Here is a 23,166-nt window from a genome sequence, read left to right on the forward strand (position 1 = left end):
TTCACCCCCAACACACACATGTGATACAATTATTCTCGTTGTGTGCTGATATATAATGAAAAGTTATTGCAAGTAATTGTCCAGCTGATCTGAACGAAATAAGTGTTGCAGAAACAGGTTATTCAATTATAAAATGTTACCTTTATATTTTAAGGTAATAATGTAACAAATCGCAAGCACGCACCAAGACAGGCCAAGAATCTTCACGTTTGTTTGATAGAAAAACATATGATTTAATGCAGCAAATATTCCTGCATTTCTTTGTTTGATACTACACTTATTTTATATGGTTATGTTTTGCTCGCTAATATTATAAGGTTTGTAAGAGTTCATGTGTGTATTTTTTTACTTTTTGTGTCTTTTGGGTGTTTCTTATAAAAGCCATTACAAACACAACAGTCACATTACACTATATTTACATAACACAGTTTTCATGTGAAACATAATTTATGTTGCATGCATGGTTTATTGTTAGATTCATGCACCGTTGTTTTCTTGTTCAAATGCTGTAGCTGCAGAAGATGTCTCCGTGGACATTGTTGTTGAATACAAAGAATGCTTCATGTAGATGAGAATCTGAAGAAAGGATAAGGTAATGAATAAGGATGTGGTATGCTTCCCTCCTTTCCAATAGTCCTACTTGGGACTCCATGCATATAAACAGTAAAACACGCCTATAATCATGTTCTGAGAGTTAGGCCCACTGCTGGTGTTATAGTGTGTAGAGGCATCCATCAATCTGCCATGGCAGGCCGAGCCAGCGCTGGAACAGATATTAATTACCCTGAGCTCAGATCCATCTCTGCACAGTTCTGTCCCCTTCTCCACGCTTGTCCAATCACATTTCTCACAGCCTATTATACAGACAAGGTGATACTCTGCTCACCAAGGGGAGAGGAGCACAAATTGAAATATCTTCTGCGTATCCAATATGTCTACTCTTCCAGAAAATCTGCTCATTGCATTTCTTCTCATTACTGTATCGAAATTGGTATCAACTTTGAAGGCGATTGATTGGTGGAACATCACACATTTGCCTGCAGGCCACCATTGCCGACAACACACGGTTATAGGTTCAGAATTATTCAAATGAAAAAGTGCTGAGGAATACAGTAGACCAAATTATGTAAAGGTCGTATGTTAAGTTAAAGTGAAATATGGTATTCTTTTTATAAAATAATTCATTTTGAAATTCATTAGAAGTATTGAAAAGTGCATGATAGGACTCCGGCAGCAAACTCCAGGTCGGAAAACGTAAACTTATTTCTCTTTAATTTCCAGCAAGGGGCGACCAAAGGGAGTCTTGATGTACAGTATGTAAATCTATGAAATACCTAATTAAACATGTTCCTATCGAGTTCATAGTCTCAATTGATAGTTTCAAGTCTTAATAGAGCAGGACTTTTATTCTGTAAATTATGGTCACATTTAAAGTAATTTACATGAAAAAATCAGTTATTGACAGGTCGCCATGGTGATGTCTGGTTTGGGAGATATCGCTGTATTTGTCTTAGAACTCTACCTCATTCATAGTGTGTTTCTGGTTTATTGAAGATAATAATACCGTTTTAGTTGCCTTTAAATGTATTGTTTATAATTTAGCCTTTAATCACTAAGTCCCACACTCTAAAAAAGTGGGGACAGCCACAAATACAAAACATGTGGCTTCAAAAGCACATCATATATATTTCAATAGTTTACCAATAGACAAGCTTTAATTTAAGTGAATCAGATATGGTGAACTTGATGTGAATTATGTTGCGGCTCTGTTTGAATTCTGTGTTGTAATGTACTGACAGCTGATATTTCAGGAGCAAACATTTAGCATGTTAACCAATACTTTGGCTCTATTCATGATACATACCTGAATAAGTCTCAGCTCAGAAATTACTTTGTTTAATTTCAGGGTGTATATCATTACAGCTTGTATCATTATCTCAAGTGAGTGTGAACCTGCACACATGCATGCACAATATTCTAGTTGTGTGCCTTCTCTTGGTTTTGAGCTTATTCTAGATATGATGTTTGCGTCGGACATATGAAACCACTCAATAATTCATGTTCCTTAAGAAGTGTTGTGAATGCAACATCATGGGTCTCAAAATAAGCAGCAGCCAGCATTTTCAAAATGAAGGGCATCAGCACTCTGTATAGTGTCACAAAGTCTTCCTGGAGAGCCTGTTTGGCATTAGCTGCATACTAATATTAAAACATTATGTATTGTCTTGTGCTTTTGGGAAATTAAGTATAGTGATATTAACACCCATATGTTTATTTCGGATGCTTCCTTTCCACTTTCCAACATAATCGCCCAAAACAACCTTTTTGCTTGTTTTGCTACTCTTGACAATTCCAAAGAAAGGCACACGGTATTTTCATCAATAAACCTGGTAAACACTGCATGCAATTCTGCTGAGTATGTCAAGAGAAGGAGAAACGCATTAGAACTGACAGCGTAATATATTTCCTCCATTTGTAACCATGTGTCCCCATCTATGCACCACCCTATATGATCAGCACTGACCTCTCACTGTCATCATTTCAGCCTGACCACACAGCAATATTCACACGTCCAACAGCGACAGGCTGATTTATCTCACGTCAGCGGCACTGTTTTGATGGTCGCTTTCATTTTCGAGCTGATGAAAGTGCCACAGTAATGTGGTGGAATGAATGTTTTGTCCACCAGCATCCACCATGAACTCAAATCGATGGGGCATGTAATTGCTGGCCACTTTGTGTGATTGCTAAGATAAACAGACATTGTTGCGGACATGGGACACACGAAACAAAAGACAGAGGGGATGGACTTATGGGCCATAATATTCACCCACAACATACAGTAACCATATCTGCTGTTAATTCTGGCGCACAATATCATCAGCACTCACAAAACATTTGAATGTGTTGATATCAATGGTAAAGCTATCTTCTCTTCTGTCATAGAGTTCAGACTAAGTGGCAATCTCCTGGTCTGAAAAATGAAGCAACTCCAATGGTTGCAAATAGATCAATTATATAGAAGTATATGACAAAATAACGATTTATTGCTTTTGTTTATATTTTCCTATTAAGTGTATGGTCTCAATCGCTAGTTTCACGTCTTTGTCCATACAACATGATTAATGATGGTCCCATTAAGAGTACAATAGAGGATAAAGTAGGATATGCATTGTTGGTGCTGTATGTGTTACTGGTATTGGTGCTGTACTGTATGTGTTACTGGTATTTTTCAGTTTGGCCACATATTGCATCTACACTGAACAAAAATATAAACGCAACACTTTTGTTTTTGCTCCCATTTTTCACGAGATGAACTCAAAGATCTAAAACATTTTCTATAAACACAAAATAACCATTTCTCTCAAATATTGTTCACAAATCTGAAAGAATCTGTGATAGTGAGCACTTCTCCTTTGCCGAGATAATCCATCCCACCTCACAGGTGTGGCATATCAAGATGCTGATTAGACAGCATGATTATTGCACAGGTGTGCCTTAGGCTGGCCACAATAAAAGGCCACTCTGAAACGTGCATTTTTGCTTTATTGTGAGGGGTAGGATTAGGTAGGATTAGGGTTAGGGGTAGGGGTAGGGTTAGGATTAGGGTTAGGGTAATGTTGTGAATCGAGTGGCCTGTGTTCGTCGTCCATTACATACGCCTGCCCATACCAAAACCCCACCACCACCATGGGCCACTCAATTCACAACATTACCCTAACCCTACCCCTAACCCTAACCCTACCCCTCACACCAGATACTGACTGGTTTTCGGACCCCCCCAGACCCCCCCAATAAAGCAAAAATGCACGTTTCAGAGTGGCCTTTTATTGTGGCCAGCCTAAGGCACACCTGTGCAATAATCATGCTGTCTAATCAGCATCTTGATTTGCCACACCTGTGAGGTGGGATGGATTATCTCGGCAAAGGAGAAGTGCTCACTATCACAGATTTTTTTCAGATTTGTGAACAATATTTGAGAGAAATGGTTATTTTGTGTACATAGAAAATGTTTTAGATCTTTGAGTTCATCTCATGAAAAATGGGAGCAAAAACAAAAGTGTTGCATTTATATCTTTGTTCAGTGTATTTAAAAAGGACATCATTTCTGTAAACTGGGTTAACCGCAGTTCAAGGCAATTGTTATCAGTCTAAAAGAATACAAGAAGAGCGAAATGAAAATGGGTTCAGCCAGAGAAAAAGCCTGTCCAAGATGGTACTGACTCACCTTGGTAATGGAGCAGGAGTAACATGGAGTTGCGCTGTTGGTCACCACGAAATCTGATGGAGATTTGGTTGCTCCAGCTGCGGAGCACGAGGCCTCTCATCAACACCGACTCATTGGCAAGGATGAAGGGTTCCCGGCCACCCGTGTCCTCCACTGTCACCTGCTCCCCCTCCAACACACTCACATTCAGCACCTGGAAAAAGAAAAGAGACATCGGATTACATTCTTGTCTTTATCGCTGTACCTTTGTGTCACATATGCTATCATGCAAGAAAATGGTTCATGGCTGACTTATTGCAAAGGGGTCTTTGAAGAGTCACACTTTGCACAAAGGTAACAGGCTGTGCATTGTATTTCTAGCACTGTAAGAATGAGCACATTTATTTCCGTCCACTCTATGAAAAAAAACTAAAAGAACATTTCATACACTTTTAACTCCATCATTGAACCCAAAAATCCCATTGCACACAAACATGGTGACTAACTGTTGACTTACTGACTCAGTTCACACCAGATGGGATCTTCATTTAGCACCCCCGCTTGTTATCCCATTTAAAGCCAGGTTTAGTCTAATGATGATGTTGCTCTGAAAAATGGGTCACCTGCTGTGTTACTCTGCTCAGTTGTCTACCGAAGCAGTAGCACGGGGATCTGTTTGGTTTAGTCATTTCTTTGTTAACCTGCTCCGGGATTGTAGACACGTTCTTGAGTAATTGTAGAATCTGTCTGGGTCATTCCACTCATGATTGATTCATCCCCTTTCCGTGTTCGCCTTGTGCCTGTAAGCCACTCTGACAGCAGTGCTTTATGTCTTCAACAGGTTTGAACAGCATCTGCAGCTAAATCTGGTGAAGGAACCTCGAGAGGATTTTACGTTGTTAAACTGTCTGGATAATGGAGCACTGACATATTTTGGAGCAGCACTTGATTCATTCCCCAACAGAACGATAAGAGGCATGTTAATCCAGCAGAAGGTCATGGTCATTATGCATGATAGATATAGAAAGAAACGTTCACCTTCACTTGAGTTGGCACAATAGTTTGTTCTGACTCGCTTCTTTCAAGGTGCATGATATGTATTACCGTGTGTTTGCATGGCACTCTTGAATAACAATATGGTTTAAACCATTTTTAGTTGGGAGTTAACCAAGGTTTTAATCTTTTTACTAAGTTCAAATCATTTGGAATTCTTTAACATTTTATTCAGAATGATTGAAAGCCTATTATTGTTGCACTAAAGTGTGCAAAAACACTACCCGCCCGCCGCCCCCCTGAAACACACTTTGATAAAGACAAGCAGCGTCTCTGTTAGGAAAGTAAAACAAATGCAGACCTTTTCTTAAACTTGCATTCTTTCTCATGGCCAGCAGGAGGCGACTACACAGGTTGCAGGAACAAATCTGAATGTATAGAAGTCTATAAGATAATGATACTGCTTATGTAATGTATTACCTCAGTAAATATATTTTTAAATACAATATTGAGCTTAAACACTAGTTTAAAGTCCACTTCAATTGAGTATGACGATCATTTTGTAAACTATGGTGCCATTTGTAGTGAAAAATATCCTAAAGCAAGGAATGCTTAATTGAAATGGCTTCCTTGTGATTGACAGGTCAAATCCAAGATTGTATTCAGGTCTCGGTGCTGTTTTGTTTTTTGTCTGAGAATATTAATCGTTTTAAATTGTGTTTTTAATTCATGAATGTTATTTTTTAACAGTTTTGAAGCCATGAGTTTAACTTTTTGGGCAATTATCGTCTTGGTTTGAGGCTGTTGCCATCTTTGAATGTGTGCAGCCAGAAATGACACGAGAGGCTGGAGCTAAGTACAATTGAATACTAAACAAGACATTTTTAGGAGTCAAAAATGTCTTGAAAAGCCAAAACCAAGATGATAATTGCCAAAAAAGTTAAACTCATGCTCAAAACTGTAGTCTTCAAATCAATGGGTGACATCACAATTACTACCTCCACCTCTGATAAACCGTTTATGGTTAAAGACGACTTAACCTCAAAACAAATGGCAATCAAATAACTTAATATTGAGATTGGCCAAATAACTTAATATCAACAAATAGCTTAATGTGTTGGGCCTTTGCTACTAAAAAGAGAGGAGGCAACAGCTGCCCAATCTGATGATTTGGAGTGGAGCCAGCTCCGGTCTTGAATGACGAGTGCACCATCAAAGCCAAATCAACCACATCTCAAGCTCTCAGTGAAATACATAACGTGTTCTAAAAGCTAATGCTGTCACCGGTGGTGGGCTGAGGTCTTAGGTATGCCATGAGGCAGAAAAGGTGTTGCCGGCCCTCCATAGGCTGCTGTCCCTGAGGTAATATGTGTGCAGGAGTTTTAGTGCAACAGCCTGGAAAAGCTGAGACAGTGGGCAGGGTGCACGACGGCAGCAGGAAAATGAATTTGGCCGGGTTGGCTGTCACTCAAAGTGAAAGGAGAGCTGGCAATGAGTGCAGAGGCTAATGGACACTCTGAGACTGAACTTAGAGGTGACTTCATCCTGAATCATCTGTGAGCTCAGCCACTTTGATTGATTTGATTTTTTATCACAAGCAGAATTAAACACAAGTCTAGGAGGTTTCAGCCAAAGTGAAAAAAAGAGACAAACACTACATACAAATAGACAAATATTTGCTTGTGTTTCAAAATCACCTGTGCATGTTTAAAATGCAAACGCTGTGCATCGTAGCTTACATTGGTAATTTGTTGCAGTAACCTTTAACAACATAAAGGCAAGGATTTTAGAATCCCCCGTTTCTCTCTTTCTCAAGGGCATCGCCAATGACAAAGCCTTAGGCACAGTTCTCTTTTTCTTTTTTTCCATTACTGCGTCTCTGTCTCTGAGTTATTATGGAGGGCTTGGGTGTTTTGCAAATCAGGTTACTTCAGCTACTTGCGCATCTTATAACTTCATCTTCACCCCCACAGCACAGCACAGTAATTCTCCTTCAATTTAACATCCATTCTCATATATTCAAGGTATGAGATGATAGCGTTGACAATGTGGAATTGCAATATTGCTAACAGCAGAGGTAACTTGATTGTCTGAACAATGTAGACATCCATGGAGACACAAACTGATTGTGATTAGTTGTTGCATTGCAGTCTTGCATAAAGAAGCGTAAATGTTGAAATATATCGTTTCAATTCATTATTATTTTTCACCCAAACAAATGTACGCTTGCAAGGTTGAATATTTAGAAAGCGGGCTAGTTTTATTGGGAATTCAAATGAAGTAAACAAAACAAATAGAGCCTATCATTTCCTTCATCTCTGAAATGTATTCTTAAATTATTATTCAAATATGTGTTTCCTTTGTCTCCACCATTGTGTAAAGCTGGTTGGTAGATGAGAAATGGCTAGTTGATGAGAAACTCAAAAATGTATAATTCAAGCATATTTCCAAAAAGAAAAAAGCAGACTAGAAATCAAAATGACCTTCTTTCTTGAGCATTCGGTGGAACTGATGGAAAGTATATTTTTCTTGCTCAATCCACTCTCCCCTATACCCAATCCAAGTCAATCTTTGTGCCTGTTCTAATAATCAGATACTAGATATCTCAGCATACATAAAATGGAAGGAAAATAAATCTGATCTTGCCATTTCTACCAACCATTGTATCCTTTAATCTTTAGCTTTTGTCAACTCCACAAAATAATTGTTGTATCCTATTTTTTACAATAACTGTCTCCATCAGATATAAACATACATACTGTACTGCACTAGCCACGTATGCTCTCTGTTGTGCATCCAGTCAAAAATGCACAGCTGAATTATTAAATCACTTTGCTCCACATAAATGTTTCTGTTACTGTACATAACCTATTTATATGAATTCAAAAATATAATGTTATGTAAAATGTTCTCTTTGATGCATCGGTCCTTTCTTTGTTCTTTTCCAGAACGTAGAGATTGTGACTAAGGAAACTCTCTAGAAAATAAAGTATATCATTCTTAATTTCATTTATTTATATTTCATTTTAGACTTTGATTGTGATTGTCCTTCATGCTAAATGAACCACAAGTTATCAGTAAACATCACATAGGTGTGTATGGCATGGTGTTCCTTCTAATGCATGGTACGCACTTTGATATTGCAACAACAGATATGATCATATCCAGTGAGGCTAGACAGGTAGTTGGTCTTTCACCTCTAGGTTTACATACACCAGGGCTGCTCATGAAGGACAGGTGAGCAGATGGTGGACAGTGAGCACTCGGAGTGATAGATAGTTGGTCCCCACAGGGCCCTATCATCTGTCATCCACCCGGGGACCTGTCAGTGCAGCCAGCAACAGCTGTCCTGCCTCAATTATGAATCATTGGCCATGTCAGGAGAAATCACACTACCTTATCCTCACCAGTGCTGGAGCCAAATCCCCAGAGGGCCTCTTTCTTTCAGCTTCTCTCTCTCACACACACACACACACACACACACACACACACACACACACACACACACACACACACACACACACACACACACACACACACACACACACACACACACACACACACACACACACACACACAAAAACATGTGCATGTTCCTCTGGACTGTAATGAGAGCAGGCTTAATGTAACTCCTAGCTGGAACCTCGCCTCAGCAGACATATTTGTGAGACCGGGGATTTGGCCGACCAAGCACACTTCTGCAGCAACCACAACATTATCAGAGGATGCCATCTAAACATTGTGCTGTTCCATTTCGGAAAATTGTGTTGAGAGATTAAGTATTTGTCGGGGGTTTTCATTTATCCAGGTTATTAAAATAAACTAAATAATACAATCATTAAATGTCTTTAAGTGCTCGTTCAAATACCAATCATCAACCTTTAAGCATACATTTTTCCATTCAATATAATATTTCATGAGCACCATCAAACTGAAAGGACTAAAGGGGGAGGGTCATCTCTCTCCTGTAGTCACTGTCGCTCCAATCAAAACCACTATAATGAACAAAGCAAGCTGCAAGGCCAAGAACACACTGTACAGCTGACAGGCCACCGCAGCACTCTGGTGGGGAGGAATCTCCAAAATGAAGGTTTGAAAGGATATTAATATTTGCAGAAGTGAACCTTGATCTTGCTGTTTTTACCGGGCTTCCAGAGTGCTGCAGTGTACGAGAGTGAACAGTGAGCAGAGGGGAGTGTCATCTTATGGCATCCAAACAGAAAGCAAGGCTAGCATGGCTTTCATCTGTTACTATTGAATCACTTCTCATATATATATATATATATATATATATGTATACCTGACAATGCACATGACCAAGAGTAGAGGAAAAACTATAGTTTAACCATGTTTGGTCAATGTGTCAAATGTTGGCCGAATTGTAAAATGTATATCCGTGTGTTAAGTGCATTACTTTTCTAAAACTTACATCAGAACAGTGTATTGGACAAGTACATGTCTTTCATGTCAATTCCATTATATTAAATATACAAATGCAATTGTCTGAAGTGGTCTTCGTAATCTTTGTTCCTGATGTGATGTAGTAGCAAATCATTTTATAATCTATGTTTGAATCAAATATTACAAGCCTGTTTTAATTTAAAGGGCCATATTACACTTTTTCTTGTTTTCCCTTTCCTTTCCTCAGATTTTCCTAGGTTTTTGTGGTCCCCCCCCCCCTGCCTGAAACGCCTCCATTGTAGTCCATTGTTTACTTCCGCTACATAGTGACATCACTATGACACTGTGCTTCTATTGGCCAATCAGAGCAGGTCGGGGTCTCGTTTCCGACAGAGGGTGAAAAGAGCTGCTGCAACACAGGCAGTATATGAAAGAGAAAACACTTTTCGAACATTAAAGCATATAAGCATGTCACAGTAGAGACACATAATACAATGGTGAACATTTGCATAAGAGGGCCCCTTTATTAATTTCAACAATATGATCAAGCTCTAGATGCTACTCATCTAGAGCGTTTTTCAGCTGCCAACGTACAGTGTATTTGTAGTAGTTTTAGAAAAGTAGAAGCCACAGAGTGTAAACAGCGTAAACACTATCAGTCCATATATGATTTGAAAGAGGAACAGCCAATGGGGAAACAGCAACACCCTCAGGGACTTATTTGTTTCCGGGTTTGGCCTTAACTAAATGAGCTCAAGGTAAAATATCTGCACCATGCAGTTAGGGTCTTGCTGTCAACTTAAAAATAAATAAGAATAGAGAGGGCAAGGAAAACATTTCTCCTGGTGCTTTGAGGTAAACGATCTGTCAAACTAATTAGCCTTTTTAAACATGGCATCCATCCATCCATCTTCTCCCGCTTATCCGTGGTCGGGTCGCGGGGGTAGCAGTTCCAGCAGAGAGCCCCAAACTTTCCTTTCCCTGGCGACATCAACCAGCTCTGACTGGGGGATCCCAAGGCGCTCCCAGGCCGGCGAAGAGATATCTAATCCCTCCCCCTGGTCCTAGGTCTACCCCTTGGTCTCCTCCCAGCTGAACGTGCCTGGAACACCTCCCTAGGGAGGCGCCCAGGTGGCATCCTAACTAGGTGCCCGAACCACCTCAACTGGCTCCTTTCGACGCGAAGGAGGAGCGGCTCAACTCCGAGTCCCTCCCTGATGACCGAACTTCTCAGGGAGACACCAGCCACCCTGCGGAGAAAACCCATCTCGGCCGCTTGTATCCACGTAAACATGGCATGTAATCTTTATTCACTCACTTATTATTGTTTTCCATAAGCACACAGAATGAGCTAACTGTCCGCAGAGACTGGCTCTCGCTGATAATTTACTGATGGAAACATCTGGTGGTGCTCTGCCATAGACATTTATACTGACTCACAGGAGTCATTGCTGATGCAGAAATGAGCAGTATGTAATCAAAATGATTCCACTATACATGGAAATTAAATGCCCATGCTGCTGGGGGCAATAAATCAACTCCCATTGGACTCTGCTGCAGTGTCATCTTTACTAAGGCTTATGCAGAGGAGTAAACTGCTTGTGTACCCACTTTAATTCACCGCCGTATCTAAGGCTCACATTTGAATAATCTTGGTACACCTCACACGGTTGGTTTCTGTGTATCTCCTGATACATTCATACAAAAAGAGAATCCATCCAATGTTCATTATATGGAAAATGTAATCTTAATTGAACATTCACCTCTATATAAAACAGCCAAGGCCATTTCTTGTTTGCCCTGCTGTCTAAAACAATGGACCCTTACCAATCAGCGAAAGCAGAAAGTTAATGAGAATGTGCCGGAGCTGGTGGCTAAATACAATACTCGCTTCAACTCACTGGGCCTCCAGGAGCTACGTTCTCTTTTTCGAATTCCAAACCGAAAAATATGAGAAATCAACCCCCAGCACACTTTATAAACCGTCCACAACTGCTCTACATGTTGTCAATGCGTAATCCCACCGAATCATTCATTGAAAGCTCATTTATATTTCGCATTGGTAACACCCTCTTAACACTAAGGGCACGTGTGCAAAAACAAAAGCACATGACTAATAATTGGAGAAATACCACTAATGTAATCAGTAAGAAGATCGTCAGCGGTAGTAATGTTGCGTTACTGTTAAATATGCAGAGTGTCAGTAATGGTGTTCCCGGTAAATCAAAACGCAAATAAGAGCAGTATGTAAGCTGAACGCAATATCATCCAATGTTTTTTTATATACCGTATATTCAACAGTTGAGAAATAGCTTTTATTTAGTCCACAATTCAAATTATCTTTATAATGACTCTAAAACATACCATACAAATTCATAACTGAAAAATCATGCATATTTTAAAATCCTTGAATCTAAGTCTAGTGTTCCCTTTGTAGAGTGTGAAAACTAAATTATTCTAAGTACAGACACAATAAAAAAAATGTAGGATACAAACAACATTAAAAGGCAATTTCTTCTTACAGTATATGGCTTGTCACATTTGTCCCATTTGTATGTAACATGGACCCTCAAGACTCCAACATACAGTATGGTGACCATCTTCTCAAAGAACATTGTGCTACCCTCCAGTAAAGCAGCCTTAACACCCTCGGCATTTGAAACAGTCTCTTGCTCTCTGATCAATCAGCCTCGGAGGCGCCTCCTGGGCCTTGACATCCCTGTTTATTTGCTGCAGTGTGCATAGATTTAAATACATGCATTGCTAATTACTCGTCATTCTTCATGTTACTCCTCTGGCATGCATCTTAACTCTCTGAGCCTCATCATGACACTGAGAGAGTCGGAGAGTTTTCTGGCAGACAGGGTTTTTTCTCTTCGTGACAGCTAGCTGGGTGGAGGAGCAATTAGTGTCACCTGAAAGCATTCCTCCCAGGGTGACTAGGCCCCATGAAAACTCATCTCCGAAAAGCCCTGACACCCTAAAAAGCTCATCAAGATCAAACTGGCCTTCTTTGCGTCCTGCCTGACTCCCCCAAGGCACAACGTGATGAAGGCTTCCCTCTGCCTCATCTCATGTTGATTAAAGGCAGAACGCTCGTCTTGGCCTCCATTACTCAGTCAGGCTCAGTTTCTCCGCGACACATCTGCCACGTGGTGCCGCGTTCGTGCTGCTAGGAAACTAAAAAACATGCGTCACCTTGGTAGACACCCACTTTTTGTATATCAGAGGAGACCGATGGAGGATTATAGGATCCATTGTATTACCAGGGGTGAAATATTGGCAATGAAAGTGTTGGTCAGAAATGTCAAAAGACTTTTAAGAGAACTCTAGCAGTCAGTGAACACCAACAAAAGCAATGTAATTCCTTCCCCAATCAGTTACACTCAGCATGGGTCAATGCCACGTGCATTCGGCTTCTTTTGTAAGAAATGCTGGAATTAAAATGAGCGGGCAAGGATCAATACAGCAATTCACCCAGCACAGAAAGGAGGCTGAGTGTCAAGTATTTCTGCTGCTTATTAACATGACTATTGATTGGAGTCAGAGGAGCGTGGTCACGGAGGCAGCATCAAATACCGATCGTTAACCTTCAAGTCGGGGCAGGCCATTAACACTTGGCATGCTCTGTAACATCTCACTCCTTAAAGGGGCGATCCACTGGCCAGCCACCTCGACTTTACTTTATCCCCCGGCTTAGAATAAAACTCATTAGCACATGCAGCCTCGACCTCATTAGAGATGTTGGTTGTTAAGTTTTCTTTAGTTTTGTTTGTTTGAAACAATATTCATTCATTTGAGGATGAAGAACTTGGAGGCCATTAATTCCCCGAATAAGATTCAAGGCATTAGTTTGTTTCTATATTCAATTAAAGCTTATAAACATCAAAGCTAAATATGGGGTTATTTTCACTTGATCCTTACTTACATCAATAAGAAAAATAATGTAGCTACAAAAGTGTAAAGTAAATTTGTCTGACCCTTCACCATCTGTACGATATAATCCAAACTTCTGAGGAAAAATAATATTTGTAGTATGCATGGTGCCGATCACAGGCTTGGTGGTCAAATCCACTGTTGACAATGGAGATGCTAACTACAGCATCCTTGAAAGCGTTGAAAGTAGCCTGGTTTAATGTTTGGAATACATCAACATGCACCGCTTATAATGTGATGACGAGCAACCAAGCACAGCCAGAATATATCTTTCCTGTCTTCCGTAAAAGCAGTCTTCGGTTTTACGACCCTGGGTCGTCAAGTCATTTGTGTGTATATTTTCCCTCCTCCTGTGTCTGTGAGTGTGTGAGTGAGCAAGCAGGTGGTGCCCGTTAGCTGATTAGCTACCTTCAACCTGCTGATTGGTCCACCTGAGGACACGGGAGCATATTAAACTGCTGCCGTGCAGTTCCTCTGCCGCTCTCTCTGACTTGACTTCTCCTACTCCCAACACACATTGCGTTAAGATAGCTGGCCTGTTGTGCCGTGTGCCTATTTATACCGTATACCGGTCCTTCTCTTCTGTTGTGAGACTGTAGAAAGAAAAGCTACATTACCTGTCTTTGTAGACACGCTTTATTTTTCTCAGGAGTGCAAAACCCTTTGCTTTTGAATAATTCGTTTTCTCCTGTTTTCACGTTAGAGTAGGTAAGAAGCCTGTACGTTTATTTTTCTCATTCGTTACAGTAGGTACGTTTTTTGTGTTAAAAGTTTTGTTTGTTTTGTTAATCCTCTTTGTAATAATTTTGTTAATTACATTTACCAAACGACATTCTCTGTCTCGGCGTCCATGTTCTTGGGAGTGGGTAAAGTGCAACTTTATGCTGCGCCTACGTTCCCCTAGACCTGGGCGTAACATCGGATTGTTTTGGTGCAGGGCCACATTTACCATCACAGGGCTAAAGATCTGTGCAGTTTTTCCACTTTATACAATTGAATAGCTTCGCTGCTATATTGTCACGTGATCAAATTATCATCTGGAGATGAGTATCGGTGTCCAACGTATGCACATAAACTCACATAGACCAATTAACAACCGTCTTTGGGCAATCGGAAAAGTGCTGTATGAATATCATGTATATTATATAATAAAGGTTAATCTTAAAAACACGGAGCTGAGCAGGACAGAGGAGACCCACATCTACACACATGCACACAGTTGCATCACTTTCAAAACTAGCCACAACTGTGCGTGTGTACATCCAGGAATGCATGCATCACAGGTGCAATCCGGTACTTATACAAATGGCACTACACCCCTGTGTAAACTTAAAGGTGGGGTAGGTAAGTTTGAGAAACCGGCTCGAGATCGCTAGAATTTGAAAATACACAACCGGAGAAAATCTTCCACTTCCTTATAGAGCCCCTCCTCCAACACACACATGACCAATGAGGGCACGAGATAAGTTTGTGCCCCGATAGAAGGCTGACAGGCAGGTAGGCCATCTGTAAAAAGTACAACCAATCCGTGTAGCCGGCCCGGCTAAACGGATTGGTTGTACTTTTTACAGTATTACGTTTCTACAGATGACATTGTTTTTTATGGATTTTTTGTCAAAGCACTTAAGATATTCATTGCTATCGGGATGTTAAGAGCATTCCATGGAATATAACAAAAAGTGTATCTCGAGCCGGTTTCTGAAACTTACCTACCCCACCTTTAACTGTGTCAAATCTATGGCCATTTACAAAGAGCAATATAAGTCCACTTAATGCAGGATGGAGGGAAGGAGAGAGGTCAAACTAACGCAGGGCTTTCACCCAGGAGGTGGTTCTATCTTGTAAGAAAACAAAATTCAACAAATTTGACCTTTCTTTTGTGGCATGACTTATGTACTCAACCAATGGAAGTTACTTATCTGTTTGTTTCTTATGAACACAAAAGGTTATTTGAACAGACATCATAGACTAAACAAGCAGACACATATATTTCCTGTTAATGTGGAAGTTTACATTGAAAATACATTATGGATGTAATAAGAAGAAACAGTGTATTTTCGACACAAGGTATTTTATTATATATTTTGAACAATCTACACCTTTAATACGGAAGTTTATTTAAAAATAGTTTGCATGTAATCAATTGAAAATGTACCTTTCCTGTGAATACTAAAGTTTGTTTTGCAAAGATGCTATGCATGTAACAAGAGGGATCAAATTAACAGGCCACCGTTACAAAAGATGGCACCAAAGGGCTACCTCATCGTCATATTTCAAAGCGTGTAGGGCAATGGACAAAGCCGTCAGTATTTGATCAGTTGGGATGTGTTTGTCCTTTTCATTTGTTCACAGGTTCTCCACAAGAACTGAATCTGACTGAGACACTAGACAAATAGGAAAACTGATAAATGAGAGCCAGATGGAAATGGAAAAACGAGGATGCAAGATAGAAATAGAAAAAATGAGGGTGCACGAGTTGGGAGAGGAATGGAGAAGAGTGAAAAAAATACATATACAATATTGACCTAACAAATCTCTCCCTCCTTGTTTTTGAATTATGCTGCTTTGAAGCTCTCAGAAAATGGAACTCTCCCACAATCAGCCTTTGTGGCAGTGGGAGAAATTGGACATGTCTGCGCTCACAACCCCTGAAATGTATCAACCACTCTGTCCTCCCCACACAATACATTCTATTTTAGCATCGATGTGGCCACCATGAAACAGAGGTGGAACTACCTGTGCTGAGCCTCACATGGAAACTACTTGAGACCCAGGCAGGTAGATCAGTGAGCGGAGAAGACGGTGAAATCCGAATGGGATAGATGGCCTGGAGAGAGCTGATAACGGATTTATTTGATGAAATAAAAAAAAAGATTGTAAGTACTTTAATGCCCCGGCCCAGTTCTGGAAAACCTCCATCTGTCCTCTAGTAAAACCTTATTGCAGAAGTGACTGCCGAGAGGAGGAGGAGAGAGATTTAGAGGAAATAAATAAGACGTGTGTAAGATTTTGCCAAGTCCCTGTTACGACATTTTAATTTAAAGATCTTGTCAAACCTGCTATAAACTACACCAAACATGCATTCATAATAATTCCTCACACGCGAACTAACTTAAGAGAGGGTGTGTTTGCTCCTCTATATATTTCTTAATTTGAACCTGCCTAAACCATATTTAAATGTCATCCCAGCTAGCAGGGAACACTCTCACAACTGTTACCTACAGGTTCTAATAATGTTTTACAGAAACGTTTTAATCTGAATGTTCAAAGAACCTTTTTAGGATGTATATTTTTTCAAATAATGTTCCTATAAGGTTTAAGGTTAACTAAGAGATAACGTTTTGCCTGCAACATTCTAAGGATGTTTTTTGGACGTTGTTGATGTAACACAGTACAGATGTTTATAAAACATTCCCTCAATGTTACATGATAACAAAAGAAGAACATTTTCAAAGCAACATTTGGATAACGTTTTCAGGAGGTTGTTCTTTTTTTTTATAAAACGTTCCTGTGATGGCAAATATTAACACGGTCATGGACAACGTCAGATTTATTTCTAGAGCGCTTTAAAAAACAAACGTGTTGCATTTGTTTGAAAAGGATGTTTTAAGAAATCTGTCACCACATTTTCCTTTTGAAAAAAAACAACAAGCACGTAATTCATGATAAGCAGCAAGCAGATATTGAATGTTTGCGGTGGCATGTGTGGGACATTTTTGGTTCTGAGAATGTTACCATTCATTGTTCAAGGAATGTTTTCAGCGGGAAGTTTTCTTTTGGTTCCCAGAATGTTCTTCTGAAAGGTAGGATAACGTTCTTTAAAAACATTCTTAATATTTTTGGTGATACATTTCTTAAGATGTATGAGCGCATTGAGACGATGAATAGGACGTATAAAAACGAATTTGCATGCCAATATTCCCTCACATGCACTTATAACCACACTAAGGTATGTAGGCCCACAGTATTCATAATATCACATGTGTAAAATATCAGAAAATAATCACACTTTTTCTGTCTATAAAGGTTGTGTCTCGTATGTAGGTTCTAACTGATAGATGTTCTATCTGGCCGTGTGTGGTTTGTGAGGGCTGCGTATGAACAGTGTCCGCTGTTTATGCATATTGGATACAAATCGTTATTGCACCCTTTAGATTTGAGACCGACAGACATATAGAGGACCGGACCGACTGTCACTGCCCGTCCCTGAAACCCCTGTTAGTGTTTGTATGTGTTGTCCCCCCCCCCCCCTGCCTGCTGGTCTGCTCGACACGGCTGGGAGCAATCTCCACTCAACCACACCTGCAACCTGCTCATCAGCCACACTATGAAAGCCTGCAGCCTGCACTCATTCCCTGCCGGATTGTTGCCGTCAACGGTTTGTTGCGTGGCGCTCTAGCTTTTTACCAGCATATTCTTTGACAACTTTGCCTGCTTTTGCCTCACACTCATTTGTATGTCTCTCCCGGGAGGAATCCAAGGCCTTCCACACTCCCAACATGAGGCAGGCCTCTCTACCCACCCTGGAACAACTGTTTCCCACTGCCGCCATAACCAACCTCCACTCCCAGCTCCCCTTTTCTAATAAACAAATGTTACTTTCACAGCTGATTCCGAGTCTGAATCTGGGTCCCCTCCAGTACACTACTAGCTGCTGGTCGCATTTAAAAATAAAGACTTCTGATCAATTGGAACGATAAAGCACGTTATCCTACTCTAAAATAATAACATTCTGGCAACATAACAAAATCTAACTTGCAGCTGAAAACGTTTTAAGAATAGTATGGCATAATGTTATCAAAAACAAGGTTATCACCAAACATTTTAAGAACGTTTTTAAAGAACGTTATCCTACCTTTCAGAAGAACATTCTGGGAACCAAAAGAAAACTTCCCGCTGAAAACATTCCTAGAACAGTGAATGGTAACATTCTCAGCATGTTTTTAGAACATGTCTAGCTGGGACAACTGAGTAAAGTAAGCCTTCCTTCATAATACAGGCTTTAAAGTTATTCAACTTAATATAAGAGAAAAGAATAAAAAAAGAAAGAAGCTAAATTAATAATGTTTAATCTTAAGGTAATACTATTGAAGACAATAATAATTACATTTAAATCATGATTGTTGTTTAACATACTGTATTTGTAACCCCTTTTTTAATACATATTCCGCATATATTACTAGTTTATGGGCTTAAGGTCGGCGTCACATTAGCCTTCTTATATTTGTGCAATTATTTTGCAAATAAATCGTATTGCAGACAGGATCAGCAGATGGGGCAATGCATTATCTGCCGTTAGCTGTGTCAGAGGGGTGGAACAGTCAGGCCTCGCGAGGGCAGTAAATTATCCTGATACGTGTTTTAGCCTCCCTCCCCTGCAAACTGCCAGGCTGCTGAAAGGACTATTGACTTACCACAGGAAAGGTCTGATCTTGCTTATTATCCCACACCAATCTATCTGATGTGTTTAACGCTTGTGGAAATCAGAAGGAGTGCTCTGTGTCCGACAGAAACGGGTAGTCCAAATCAACTTAAATATTTATTATGCGGTGACCTCATCCGTCCTTCAGTGTTTTTCTTTCCCTTAATTTCCCGTTCCTTGCCCTTGCAAACTGCTGGTCTGTCTGCTATGATGATGAATCCCTTCCATAAAAGAGGCCGGCTGCCAAAACAAGAACATTCACTTCAGTCATAATGTCCCTCTTACGGCTCCTCTAGAGTGTGCATGCGCATGATCCCTGTGTTAAAGCCGGCACATTAAATGGTGTCAATACCTAGCTGATCAAAGTGCTGATTTGTGGTAATAGACTTTTTGTGGTAATTGATGATTTAACCCAGGAGTTGTCAAGGGAGGGTCTTTAATCCCTCAGAAGATTGTTATGTGACGGTGAAAAAAAACTCAAAAAAGTGGAAGTAATCAGTTTAGTTGCTATTGACTTAATTTTGTCTGTCCTTTCTTATTAGATATTATAATTTAAGGATTAGTATTTTCAATTAGGCGACATGCGTGAAACATGATTAAAAGCAGGACTGTGAAAAGCTATAATTGAAATATGTTGCATATTTTCAGTTTTTAAAAAAAAATAGCATGCTACAAGAAGCTATCATTTATAGAACACATTTTCATCTATGTATCACTTAAAAAATACATTTAAAAGAAACAAATAAAAATCAGTTTGATGTATTACCTTCATCATCTAGAGCCGTATCTATTATCCATGGGAATTTCTTACTTCTACTTTAATCAATTGAATCACAAATCAATAAAAAAAGATATTACTTACAAATGTATATTATGAAATAATACCAAATTGAACCACGACAAATTGCACTTATATATGTTGTTTTACCTTTAACGTGTTTTAACGTGTTTAACCTTTCGAAGGTTTTCTGCTATTTATGTTAAGAAATTATTACATTGAATACTTTTCATTTAACAATCTGTTGCAAGCATTATTTATACAGAAACTGTATAAGTTGTACAAGTCACTTGTGTAAAAAACTAAACAATTGAAAGAAAACCTCTGTTTTACTCACTGGTACAGTAGTCGAGTAAAACATAGTAGATACTTAAAACTTTAGGATTATAATTTCTACCTTGTCTGTGTATTTCAGCATGTGTGTATGCTCACATGTCTTAGATACGGTGAATCCCAACATCTAAATGTGTGTCCATTTCCCCCCGAAAATGTTTGAAATGTGAGGTATATACTGTACTGCTTGCATAATACTTTCAGTGCACACTGCTCCTATGCAAGTCTACTTCTTCATCTTGTTTATTTCAACATAACCTTTGGGATTTGGATAGCCTCCAGGCAGAGGAGCTTCACACAACCCTGATGAGAGGGTATGACACACACTTGACTTACAATTCTATCTTTGCATCTTCATTTCCCAGAAACAGACACCATGGCTCCTCATTCTCTTCAGCCGTGCCAAGCGCTTGTCTGTATTGTTTTCCATCAGATCACTATCAGTCTAGCTGTAGGAGGGAGTGAGACTGTGGCCCCATCTGTTCACATGGTGGTGCTGAAACACATGGCATCCTCCTCTTAGTCTATCACGGGTGTTAGATGAGTGAGGATAACATTTCTATACATTCCCTGCTAGCCTTGCTTTTTTATTGAGTCTCCAAATGAACAGGGACAAGCATGTGAAAGTTAAAATGTAAAATGTGTGTGTGTGTGGGTGTAACACACATTTTCTTCACTTACATTACCCAGAGGAAGCTTTCGGAAGAAAAACACACTCTCAAACATATACTCTGTCAAGACTTATCTTAGCCCTCCAGAGGCAGCAAGACAAAGCCAACACATTTTAAAGTCTCATGTGGTAAATGAGGTGTTTGATAAATTGCAAAAGCCCAGACAGACAGACACACACACACACACACACACACACACACACACACACACACACACACACACACACTCACTCACTCACTCACAGTTACTTTTTATAACCTTTTGTGAGGAGACTTAGCGAGCAAACATTTCAACTTGAGACGGACCCCATCTCTTTTGCCCCCATCCGCCCACTCACAGCAATTTGTTGCCTGTCTATCTTCAGCAACCCCCGCAAGACCAGTGAATATTGTAAGAGCTAAACCAAAATATGTCACAGCTCCACAGTGGCGACATGGACAAAAAATGTGCAACGTTATTTTACTTTCAGACATTTGTCAACCGACCTTGCAGTTCTGTGCTATAAAGCTATATGGAGCTTTACAGCACACTTCAGATCATTTGGTTTATGGCCTGCATTTTAGTGTTAGGTTCAGTCTCATGGCTCTCATCATTTTCAAGGGAAAACCTCTGATAAACACATTGTACACTACCTGCCCAGCATAAAAAAAATGTGTGAACATATAGGAGCGGAAAGCCATAGTATTCTTATGGTACGTTTTTGATGTGGGTCATAAGGAGTATCAGAACTTCTACATTTTACTCTTTGGTGTACTGTGACTTTTTATTTTGCAGCTACACATTTCACAATCTCCTGGCTCTGTTTTATCCCCTCAAGTTCTTTGGGCGATTCATGAAAAAAATAAAATGTAAAGCGGTTAAAAAAAACCCAACTGAAAGGAAAGTAACTATTGGTCTAACATGGGTCAGGTTGCCACAAACACAAGGCTACATAATAATAATAACAAATGATATTTTTATAGCGCTTTTCTCGGACTCAAAGACGCTTTACAGTGTGAGGGGCGGTAGACAAACAAGGACAGGCAAAAACAAACAAAAACAACAAAACAAAAAATAATGTATGCTAATGTTGCTTGTTGGTTTAAAATGCAACTGTTAACTTGTCATGTCAACTTAGAAAGTCTTCTTGTGTCAATAAAGTATTCACAGTGCCCCAAAACATCTATTACTGTGGGGTTTAAGTGTGCAGTTTGAACCGAACCACTTCATCAGAGGTTGTATATTTAATTTGTATGAGAAATCTTAATCGTTACCACTCACCTGAACCTCGATGCCGTATCCCAGGTAGACCGTCACTAGGTAGTTACACTCCACTCCAGAGTCAAGTTGCTGCAGGATTTCGATGTTACCCTCTGGGTCAGTGAAATTCAGGCTGCATGGCTCTGTGGGAGACAGAATAAGACAAGTGATTCCCTTTTTCCCGGACCACTGCTCCATCTGACAGCCCACCTGTGTCACCATGGCCCCCGTAACCCTCTAACTATCTCTGCAGATTCCCTCTCAGACACTGCTCATCTGCGCCGTCAGCCCTCTGCGGCCAGGGGAGAGGACAGGCAGGACACATCAGGGAAAGTCTGATTGTTTCTGACACTTGAGCGACTCCGTTATCCCTGGTGGAGAGATGAATAGTGGTGTGCAGCATGCCAAATGAACGGCAGCCATGTTGTCGACCTGATGCTTAATTTTCCTGTCCTCTGGGACGGATGTGTTAAATCTACTCGCAATTTGAATTTCCATCATGGCAAAAGCTATATTTGGCAGCTGCTGATATTAATTTCACAAGTCTATGAATGTCCAGTAACACTTTGTATGAAGGCTACATTTAAATTGGATTATGAGGGCATGCATAGTGACCTAAAACGCTTCATGCACACTCATAAGCACATGCTTTCTGATGCATATGAAACATAAATGTGACCTATAATGTAATACAACTTCTGAATGCTCTTGACTATTGAAATTGTCTGAATGATTAAGCTTATATTATGCATCATGTGTGTTTTCTACATGTATAATAATAATAATAATAATAATAATAATAATACATGCCTCAAGATAATGTTTCATTCTTGGTGGATACAAATGATGCTGAAAGTGTAATGCATTTAGAAGAACCTAAGCTTCATCATAATTGATTCATCTGTTTGTTGCATTTTACATCAAATGTGGTGGGGCACAAAAAACGTAGATGTCTATATATAAGCTTCTGCAGTGAGGTTCATGGCTGGTGAGGCACTGGCACTGACTCTTCAGGTTTACAAATATTATATTTTGACCTAAATCAAAATATAATATTATTTTCAAAAGCTTTTTTAGTCTTATGCTTCGATTAATTTTAAACGACAGTTCAACAAAAGGATACCCAAAAAATGTAATGTTACCATTTAAATATTGAATTGTTCTCTCTTAGGAAGATCCCATTTC

General features: G+C 39.7%; 1 protein-coding gene across 2 annotated transcripts in view; it reads right to left on the reverse strand.

Annotated features, from left to right (window-relative positions):
- The window catches only part of LOC117458132 (seizure protein 6 homolog), a 122,356-nt gene that overhangs the window by 33,995 nt on the left and 65,195 nt on the right, over window positions 1–23,166 (reverse strand). For both annotated transcript variants that reach the window (XM_034098401.1, XM_034098400.1), the window contains exons 3-4: window positions 22,003–22,124; window positions 4,229–4,421 (exon numbers count right to left, since the gene is read on the reverse strand). In XM_034098401.1, the coding sequence (XP_033954292.1) occupies window positions 4,229–4,421; window positions 22,003–22,124 (315 nt within the window). The remainder of the gene's footprint in view (window positions 1–4,228; window positions 4,422–22,002; window positions 22,125–23,166) is intronic.

The sequence above is a fragment of the Pseudochaenichthys georgianus genome, chromosome 14 (genome assembly GCF_902827115.2).
Source record: "Pseudochaenichthys georgianus chromosome 14, fPseGeo1.2, whole genome shotgun sequence".
NCBI lineage: Eukaryota > Metazoa > Chordata > Actinopteri > Perciformes > Channichthyidae > Pseudochaenichthys > Pseudochaenichthys georgianus.